At 39.5% G+C, this 11,336-nt stretch overlaps 1 protein-coding gene across 1 annotated transcript; it reads right to left on the reverse strand.

Annotated features, from left to right (window-relative positions):
* Positions 1 to 9,079: 9,079 nt before the first annotated feature.
* Positions 9,080 to 10,903, reverse strand: lingo4b (leucine rich repeat and Ig domain containing 4b; the record flags this gene model as incomplete). The annotated part of the gene is made up of 1 exon (XM_080040084.1): positions 9,080 to 10,903. The coding sequence occupies one exon, from the start codon at positions 10,901 to 10,903 to the stop codon at positions 9,080 to 9,082; it is 1,824 nt and encodes a 607-aa protein (XP_079896210.1).
* Positions 10,904 to 11,336: the final 433 nt, after the last annotated feature.

The raw sequence follows: 11,336 nt of genomic DNA on the forward strand, positions 1-11,336 counted from the left end.
ACTCTTCATTTCCTGCATTCTGGTGGATTTCTATGCACCAATCAACCAACCAAACAACCAATGGTGAACATGTATGTAAAGAAAAATACAACATTCAGGTACCTAGTGACACAAATATAATGGAATAGAATGCAGTTAGAATCTCAGGTATTCAAACATGCATTCATGTTCCTGTATTGTTCATAACGTTCAACCTCAACAACTTCAAATCATTTCACAGTCACACGTGTTTTGGGATGTTTTTTTCTTTTTCTTTTTTTGGGAATCATGTAGCCTGCATCTCAACAAACAAATGTATTAGAGAATAAATGAGACCTTGGTGGGATGCCAGCAAGTATAGATGGTACGGTCCACTTGAGGGGTGTCTGAAAGCATCTGAAAAATATCCATACAGGTCAGAAGGATGTATAAATGTTTCCAACCGGTGAACTGTGATTTTTTAACCTTTTTTGGGGAGAATGGGTCGGTCTTTCATATGTTCTCAAGGCAAACAAATTGATCTCTTCTAAATATTGAGTGGGACATATCTCTGTCTGCATCCCCCTGAAAGCTACGCCTACGATAAATATTTTCTAATGCTTTTGAAATCAGTCCAAGAACATATTAACAGACCACGACACAACCTTGCACATTTTGCAGAATAACAACAATTGTATATGACATTTTGAGAAGATTTAAGAACCTACTGGCCATCCATTGGGGCCATTTTATGTTTAGTACAACTGCTCCCACACCAACAATCAATAATGATATAGCCTCAGCATCTGCTTGTACTGTAATGTTCTAATCAATATACTATGTGTCAATAGAGCCTGAGTGCCGGCATTGGAATGAATCAGCAGTTTGGCTCTGCTGCGCTTGCACTTGTAATGTTAATTGAGTCAAATTTTAAAAAATGGATCCACTGGTAAATGGCAAAAGCCTGGAAGCGAACAGATGCCTCCATTTGCATGGGATTGGCCTGTGTGTGTGTGTGTGTGTGTGTGTGTGTGTGTGTGTGTGTGTGTGTGTGTGTGTGTGTGTGTGTGTGTGTGTGTGTGTGTTGGACACTATGTTGGTTTATGTGAGCGATCTGTGCAGAGCAAGCTTCTCCCACGGAAATGCTTGGAGATATTTTATAAAAATTGAGGAGAGATATTTCTGTATTTCTTCTGGTCAGTGAGCCCTGCATATTCCACAGACTATCCCTGAGTTCCAAATCACGTACTTCTTTCTTTTTACTACACTACATACTAAAGTGCAGAAGAGTTTAAGGGCCACAGGAGAGAAACAAAAATCAGATGAGGAAGGTTTTTTTTTTCATTGTTTTGAGAAATGTCAAGAATAAAGACGAATACTCCAAAATGCTATTGGAGTTAGTGGGGCATTTATGTATTTTCAGCATACTACAATTGACGTGCATGTATTGGGACATCCTACAACTGTTTCTGGCATACTAAATGGTAGGGAAGTATGTGTATTGGAAAGCAGGGATGGTGTAATGAAAACCTGTTAACACCCGACCACCAGGGGGTAGCAATCTACCCTTTTCCAATCATCTGTCATCTTTGAAATGTCTTAATCGTCGCTCTGTGTTACCCATTAAAGGTGGTGTTAGTGATTCTGAAGAACGCTTGTTGTCAAATTCTCTATTGTTGAAATCAGTGAATATCTCCTCATATCATGTGAGTGTGCTGAAAAAAAATCCAGTGTTAATACACAGTCTCTGCTCTGTAAACGGCTATGCAGAAAAGGGGGCCTATAGCTTTAGCAACATGTCATTTCACAGAGTCTAGGTTGTGTATGAACAATGGATCCTTTTTTTTTAGCGTACACACATTGCTGACAGGTGGCGGATCGTGGGGGGATATTTTGACAGCAAGCGTTCTACAGAATCACTGAATACACCTTTAAATTCAGGGATGAAACCTCTTATTTATAAATGTAAGAGCAAACTCTACAAGGATTCAAATAAATGATTTTACTCATTAACTTTCTCACTGCACCACACACACATTTAACCTCAATCCAGAGAAGAACTAACGCTTTAAAAAGACATTCTGTTCCCTGGTTAATTGGGTACATTTTGGCCTGGATATCTGGGCCTTAACGGTTAGCGGTCAATTGAGTTTTTCAACCGTGAGACATCTGGTTAGTTTGAATGTTGATGGTCAGGCAGACTCTAGTTATTAGATGTTACAGTCACTGCATTTAAAAGTAATTGATTTTCTCTCTCTCTTTCATCGCACCTTGTAGATGGGAAATACAAAGGGTTTTTTGGACACTACACCATTATAAGAGTTTATAATAGAAACCCACATGGCAATTTTGTGCATGGAAATGAGCATTTTAAAGATGCTTTATTTTGGAGTGACAGAGATGAAATGGGGCAGAGAGGGGAATGACATGCAGAGAACGGCCCGGGCTGGATTCTAACCCGGGTCTGCTGTGAAGAGGACTGATGGATGGATGGATGGATAAATAGACAGACAGACAGACAGACAGACAGACAGACAGACAGACAGACAGACAGACAAATAGACCCACACAACGAGCCCCCTAAAATGAGCATTATAGATTATCTTTAACACCAGCTATTCTAAAGGGTGATGTCACCTCTATATGTTTAACATTCAGAGTGTGTTGCTCATATGACCTCGCTCAACAATGATGTCATTTTGTATTAAGTTGTCATGGCAATTCTGGTGAGTGAAAACTGCAGCCACTAGATGGCAGCAAATAGCAGGAAGCTCAATCTTTATTTCATCACTTCAAAGTTGGTTTGTCTGCGTCCTAAATCCTTACAACATCCCTGCGTTCCAATCCCAATACTTCCCTACTATTCAGTATGCCAGAAAAAGATTTAGGATGTCCCAATACATGCACGTTGATTGTAGTATGCTGGAAATACATAAATGCCCCACTAACTCCAATAGCATTTTCAAAAGTACATTGCATTGTATTTGTTTTTTACTTTTTGGTTCATAATGATTGAATGCAAAAGTCACAATTCTAATCATCAATCGCCCCACCAACAACATAACTGTAAGCGTGCTAGTTGATTACTGTAACAGGTCTTTTAGAGCAGTGAGTCACACTAGTAAAACATCATCAACTAAACCTAGCATTGTTTCCTATAGGGTTGTTAAATGTGTGTTTATATTTGCTATGAGATAATGTGACTAGTGTAAAACAAAGGTACCAAATGTACATTTAGCTTTTTGTTTTGGACACCTACATGTATACAATTACTTAGATATTTCCCACATTTGAGTATTTATTGAAACATTTCTGATACAAAATTGTAATACGTTTGTGTTAATTCTTGCTCCCCCTTTGGACAAAAGAGGTAGCGTTTTTTTCTACGCAAGCTGTTGTTCCTTGGTGAGTGTACCCATGACAAAGGCATTAAGAAAAACGATATAAAAATATAATTATTTGCACTGATGGTCTCGTTTGCTGTTACATGTCATTTATGATCATCATAAGACAAATTAGACTCTTTCAGAAATATTCAAAAGATCCTCTTAGCACCTTAAAAAATCATCTTCTTAACATGTAGATTACTAAAACCAAATTGCAGGGCCAATGACAGTGTGTCTCTGCAGATAACTATGGATAAGTGAAATATGGTACAGTCAGACCTTGAAACATCAAAGAGGATTAAACCTACTTTTTGTGATCCCCTGTCTGAGCTTTGACTGCAGTGCTACAGAAAGTTCAAACGTGCAATAGAGTGGTAGTCGGTTGGCGTTTCAATCCCTTGCACATCATGGCCCTCATTTATCAACCGTGCGTAGACCAGAAAAATGGGTGTACGTACATTTCCACGCAAATCTCGGCATTTATCAATATGGACGTGAGCGTAGGATACGCTCAAATCCCACGCCAGCTCTCAGCTCGTGTACGCAAGTTTGTAAACAGCATGGACTCGCAGTGCAGGCTGTGCCGGGTAGCCGATGACTTTGTTGGACAATTATTAGAAGATAATACAAATGCAGTGTTTGCTCAGACCGAAATAAAGATATTATTCACTTAAAAATGTGCAGCTTATGGTGTGCAACTGAGTAGGAGCACTGATTCAATAGTGCGCACACCGGCCACTTAGGAGCGCTGCATGGGACTGCGTAAGGGCAGTTGTCTCCGTCTGGAGCTGCTGGGGGGACACTGAGGCACGGGGGCTGCATTCATTCAAAATGTTAGCCACAGTATTAAATATGTAGTAGCCAAGGCCTACACTGCTCTTTATGATAAAAAATACACGGTACAACATTCAGCTTAACATTTTATTTATTTGACGCACTTTTTAGTTGTCAGTTCCTCTTTTAATGTGTCATTGATCGCTTAAGCGAGCAATTTATTTCCACTACATACTAAAGTACAGAAGAGTTTTAGGGCCACCGGAGAGAAAAAAATCAGATAAGGAAGTTTTTTTTTTTCATTGTGCCGAGAAATGTCAAGATTAAAGACAAATACTCCAAAATTCTCTTGGAGTGAGTGGGTGCTTTTTCTGTATGTATTTTCAGCATACTACAATTGACGTGCATGTATTGGGACATCCCAAATCTTTTTCTGGCATACTAAATAGTAGGGAAGTATGGGTATTGGAACACAGGGTTGGTTTAAATTGGTGTGTGAACGATGGTACAAAAGCAAGTGTATCAATTTACCTTTCACTTACCAGAAATAAACTAATTCAGCCAAAATAAACAATAACTTACCTGCTATAATAACATCTAAATGCACAAAAATATACCTAAGCGCCAATGCCTTGACTGAATCAACAGAAATTACATGTCCCACTACCCATCCCTAATTTTTCTGTGTACAAGTCTATCCACGTACTGAGAGATTAAATTCAGCAAACAGACTAAAGTCCTCACAGCGACATCAGCATTCAGCTTACCGCACAGCTGACCTTGAGTTTGGTAAGTCCTTCTGAAAATATGTTTTTTTTCTCTCTTCTCTCTCCTATTTTCAAAGGGCAAGTTAAAATGGTGGCTGATAGAGTAGTGACTGCATGGAAGGTAGTTGAGACATTTTTAAGACCAAAATATCAAATAATCATCAATAATTTCATAGGCTTCATAAAGATGGAGTATCTTCTATTCAAACGAATAAGTGCAAGAATATAGATAGATAGATAGATAGATAGATAGATAGATAGATAGATAGATAGATAGATAGATAGATAGATAGATAGATAGATAGATAGATAGATAGATAGATAGATAGATAGATAGATAGATAGATAGATAGATAGATAGATAGATAGATAGATAGATAGATAGATAGATAGATAGATATTCAAATAAATGAGTGCATGGATATTAACTTTTTAAATAAAAACGCATATATTATACTATATTATATAAAACTTAAATATTTCTCTTAGATCTATACTGTATTTTTAACTCAAGTGTTCATCTATTCATAAGGAAAAACATTACTGTCTATTTTAAACAACCAATACTTTTGCTTCTTACTTGTAACTCTATTCCCAGCCGTGTAAGCCAAGCCCTAAATGAAAATGTAAACTGTTGTTGTAAAGAAATGCTTGCCCTCATACCAGCCTGAAATTAACCTCGCACAGCTGATGGGAATAGCCCATAATATGGTGTGTGAATGCCTGTCATTGTGTGGGGGGGGGAGGGGGGTGAGTGGCTTATAAACACCATTTTAATCTGCCCTTTTGGCTTCCAGTCCAAATAGTTGTATTAAAATAGATATTGTGGCATAGCACGGCCAGACAGACAGACCTATATAAACGAATGAGACACGCAGAGGTAATCCAAAAGGGTTTAGATCTCTGCCTATACACGTGATTATAATTATCTTTTATTTTTTTCATGTTGGTGGGGGGAGGGGGCTGAGTTTATTCTGGGCAACTGTAATAGATGGACAAAAATGATTGAGAGCCACAAGTCACTAAACTGTACTAAGGTGGAGTGAGGGGTATTATAGAGCCTATGTTTTGGCTTATCACGCTCAAGCGCAGTATTCTATCAAGGGTAATATTCTGTTTTTCACACAGGGTCCTGCAGTGGAAGATAGTTTAGTTTAAAGAAATAAAATATAATAATAACAGAGAATATAACACATTTAGTTTTTTTGTGAATTAGATACAATGAACCCCAAAAAAATAGATAAAAATAAATATTTAACAAATGTAACATGTTCCGAAAAGGAGTAGTAAGAGCTTATTTTTTAAATTTAAAACCTCGGAAAAAGGAGTAGTAAGAAGTAAACACGTATTTAATACTATACCCTTTCTCCTGATGGGCGTCAAGGGAGACGGAACTGTCAGCTAATGTCTTAATCCTGCAGTGTGTAGAATTTTGGGTCTTATTTCCTAGCAGATTTTGTAGAAAGTAATTATAATATCCATAAGTACATTTAATTTAGTGCATAATAGCTGAATAAAATGTTTTGAATTATTATTTTTTCCCTTAGAAAGAGTCTCATATATGTCCATATTTCTGCATATTTTGGACCAAGGCCTAGTGCCGCCATCTTGAAAGTGTCATAGTTGGAATGTCATCAGGTGCATTGTTTAGAATTTAGAATTGTCCTTGTCCTTGAAGGCCACTGTAGCTTCTGTTATTATTCAAAAGGGTTGGGGTTACCCAGGGAGCGTTGCATTCTAGAACTTTGTAGAACTTTCTCGATGATGTCATATTACACACTGCACCTTTAAGAGATGTATTCATACTGTATTTTAGCAAGGGGTAGCCTACATGTGCGTCTGTCATCAGTCAAAGCGGTATGCCTTTCCCTCATCTTCAGAAAAAAAATTTACGAATGTAATTTGTATGGCTAACTGCCAGCAGTATCTTTGTTGTCTCACAAAAGGACACAGCCACTTTTCCTCTCAAATCGAAATACAAAACATCCTCACAATAGACTCACAGCCCGCAGATTAAGTGCTTTGGTTATGCAAGAGAATGTCTTTTTTCTTGCCAATTTTCCGGACAATGGAGTCACTTTAGATCAAAGATGATGCAATGAGAGATGGGGTCTTAATATGATTGGGTCAGTTCTCTTCCCCATTTATTTTATTTATTTTATTTATTTTTTTATTATTTGACGGGAACAGTCCAAGGAAATCCATACACACACAAGGCAGGTTTAAATAAAGGCATTTAATAAATTAAAATGAAAAAAAAAAAACATTTTTGAACAAGATGGCAAATAAAACAAATCTGTTAACGTGTATGTGTTGTGTACATCTTCTTTTTTAAATACTTTTTTTTTATATGTGTGTGTAATGCATCTACAGTTAGTTTTATATACAACAAGAGTGGCGTATTTGAGTGTGACAATAATCCTCAGAACTAGATTAAATGATAGAATAAAACCCGCCACAAACACACACACACACGCCCTTGACCTAAATATGTACAAGAGGACAATGAGCAGGTGAGCATTCTCTCTGTCGAGGGTGAGAATACTGAGGCACATGTTTTTTTTTGTTGATTAAAAAAAATAATAATAAAGTTGTTTCTTGAATATAAAAAGGTTAAAATCCTATATTAGTTTGATGGAACAAAGATGACACTAATACAGGTGCATCTAAACATTTAGAATATCATGTAAAAAGTACATTCAAAAGGTGGAACTTTAACATATTCTAGATTCATTTAATATGTCAGTTCTTTCTTTTGTTTTAGTTTAGATGATTACGGTTGTACAGCTCATGTGATAAAAATACAGTAACTCAAACTATTAGAATATAACATGAAACCAAGTCATAAAAAGGATTTATAATAAAGCAATGTCTGAAAATTATGTTTATTCTAGATACATTTTGCTTCATGTGTAATGCATCTATAATATACTGTATGGAAGTTTCACTTTTTGAATTTAATTACAGAAAAAAAAGGAACTTTTCGTTGATATTCTTATTTTTGTTCAGATGCACCTGTACAATAACAAGATAAAATAATACTAGAAAAGAATGGACGGCGGTCCAATTCGGACCTGACAAAATTTCTTTTTTTTTTAGGTATGAAACAGGAAAGAATACATTCCTATGTACATCATGGTAATGCTGTCAGTCCTTTTTACAGACTGCTACATCATTGCTTTATCATTTAAAGTATGTCCTGCCCGTGACGGAAAAGCCTGTCTCCAATGCAGCATAACAACAACACACTGCAACACTCCAAAATGTCCAAACTATTTCCATAAAGTAGAGATTCAGGAAGAGATTTGGCTAGTATATTCCATATATTTATTGCAAGTCTGAAAAGTTTTGTGGTCACATATTCACATGATAAAGTCGTACAACCAATGCTCTCTTAGACATGGTCCTCTGTGGGGGAAACTGAAATAGAAACCGGGGGAGGTCAAGGGGGCGAATGTTTACTTGAGTTGTGTTGGCAAGTGAAGACATAAAGCTGAGCACGCTTGGCCACTGTTTATGAGATTTTGACAATCACCTGATGAGTTTTTGCACGAACCATTGATACATGTGTCAACCTCGAAGTGGTGCCTTCATGTGTTAATCCCAAAATAAGTGATAATAAAAACTATTTTAAAATGACATGCTGCATAAAAAAGTTGACAGATTATTAGGGCCATGTTGAAGAGAACAAATAAATACATAAATCATGAAAATGAAGTCGTAATTGAATAAAAAAAAAGTCATAGCTCAATATTAATTGAGAAATAGTTTTAAAAAACATATGTAGACTTTTTTTCATCGTAAAATTCCAACGTTGGTTCCTCGTAAAATAACCACTTAATTCTCATGATTGTATTTATTTATTTTCCATTTCTTCGACATGGACTTAATACCCCGTCATAGATAAGCTTGATCAAAGTTAAAAGTCATTTGGAAACAATTGCATTGCGACCTCCAGACAGCTCTTCATGCAGTCGTACAATTCCAGTCTTGTGGGATATTCATTAGTTCGATAAAACGGCAAAGATGAAAGCTGCTGTTCTAAAATTAGAAGAGTTCTAACAGCCTTTTTTATGGAGGTCTCTGTCCTTGAGTGTCCCGATGGGGGATGAACATGTGACTTCATGCGGGGTCCATAGTGCAAGAGAACTCACAGTCAGTAAAAAACAACCCCGTTCACCTCTTCTGTCAGCGTTAAATAAGTTTCATGGTAAACTTTCCTCCATCACCCCCGTCCCCTCCTCCTCCTCCCCCGCCCCCCATGGAAGAACGCGGGACATAGTCAATAGTCGCTGTGTGCTTGATCTGCCCTTTATGCTGGCTCCAGAAGAACATGAACACAAAACAAATGGCCACCGAGCTCAGGAAGGACAGGAAACCCATGGTGGTGGCGATTATCAGGGTCTTTGCGTCGAAGGGGTACGGCTTGGCCATTTGAGCCGAGGAGTTCGCAGATTGGGGATTCGAAGGCTCCGTCCAGCCCTCTTCTGAGAAGATTGGGATGGTTCTATTGCGAGGGAGCCCCTTCACGTATAGACCCACAGTTAGGGTGTCGTTGCCGGCTGCGTTGCCCGCTAGACACTGATACGTGCCACTGTCTTGAACTTGGGCGAAACGTACCTCCAAAGTACCATTGAGCAAAACTCTGATTCGACCCGTTGGAGCGACCACATTCTTGTGAGATGAAATCCAGGTGATGGATGGTGAAGGGTCCCCGTCAGCTTTACAGGTGAATCGGACCGTGGTGCCCTCCTCAACCCTCGCCTCCTGCGGCCGCCGGTCCATGATACGCGCCGGTCGGCAGGTGAACAGCTTCGGTAACTCCTTCTCCGAGAAGTCCCGGAACTCTCGCTGTCTCACTGAGTCGGGCGAGGAGCACGTGGGCTGGTGTCCGTCAAAGTTCAAGCGCACCCGCCGCCGGACGACCCAGATGAGCCGACAGTCGCACGCCAGCGGGTTGCCGTCCAACCGCAAGACCTGCAGGTTCCCCACGGAGTGAAACACGCTCTCCTCCAAAGTAGTGAGCTGATTAGAAGTCACATTAAGCATCCGAAAGTAGGCCAGCCCCCTGAAGGCGCCCGGCTCTATTCGTAGCAGGCTCCCTCCCGCTAGGTGCAGCTCCTGGAGTCTCAGAAGGTCCCCGAGCAGGTTGCCTTGAATGACAGTGATGGGGTTGTAGGACAGGTCCAGGTAGCGCAGGTAAGCCATGTGTCGAAGTGCCGCGTAGGGAATCACACTGATGTTGCAGTTGCTGATTACGAGCGAAGTCAGATTCAGACCCATAAAGCTGTTGCTGGCGATAGTGTCCAGCGCCGGCCAGTTTGCGATCACGAGGCTACGCAGACGGTGGAGACGTCGGAAAGCGTTGCCGGACAAGTTAGGAATGGTGAGACGCAGCATGCGGAGATGTGTCAAGCACTGGAGCTGGGACAAAGCCTCGGTGGGGACGGAGGTTAAGTTACTGTGGTCGATGTTGAGCTCCTGCAAGTTCTGAAGACCAACGAAAGCCCGTTGGGAGATGAAGACCAAGTCGTTCTCCTCAGCTTCAAGGGTTATTAGACTCGCCATTTCTCTGAAGGTATAGTCCAGGAACACAAGGATCTCATTCTGGCTCAAATCCAGAAAGCGCAGACCGGACAAGCCTGAAAAAACCCCGACCGGTAGAATCTTGAGTCGGTTATTCTTAATCCGAAGTGTCCTGAGGCTCTGTAGGCCCTGGAAGGCCTCGACCTCAATCATGGAGATTATGTTATCGCTCAGATCCAACTCCTGAAGTTGCATGAGGCCGGAGAACTGGCGGCGCCCCACCGTCTTAATCTTATTGAAGGATAAATCCAAATGTCTGGCATCGCTGGTGAAGCCGTCTGGCACCGAGCTCAAGTGTTTGCCGGAGCAGATGACTTCTTTCTCCTCAGACCGACACACACAGCGGAGGGGACAGTTTCCCGCAGACACGCCCAGTCCCAGCTGTAGCAGGATGACCCAAGCCCACCACCGGACAACTGACTCCACAAACATCTTACCCCCAGCCTGGAAAGAGATGAAGAAATTAGTTAGAATGTTTCTGACAATGTATGGGATAGTTTATCTACAATTATGCATGAATTTCAGCAAACTTATGAAGATTTTTTCCTCTTTATGCCTGAGAAAAAAGTTAGTTATTTTTGAAGTCACACTATTCAAGGATTTTTTGAAATAAATGCTATGTTTAACAAACCAATAAAGGAAATTATATAATATGTAAAATCTATTAGATACTATACCCTCGGGTACAAATAAAGTTACCTTACCTTACCTTATAAACACATATTATAATAATTATATAAAATCCACTGTGTTGTCCATATAAACCAATGCATATACAAAAATTGCTGTCTACAGTAGTGACCACTATGCATGAAATTATAATTTAAAAAAATACAAGGTAAAATCCCAAGCAAGATATGTTTGT

This window comes from Ammodytes marinus, assembly GCF_949987685.1.
Source record: "Ammodytes marinus genome assembly, chromosome: 13".
NCBI classification, from domain to species: domain Eukaryota; kingdom Metazoa; phylum Chordata; class Actinopteri; order Uranoscopiformes; family Ammodytidae; genus Ammodytes; species Ammodytes marinus.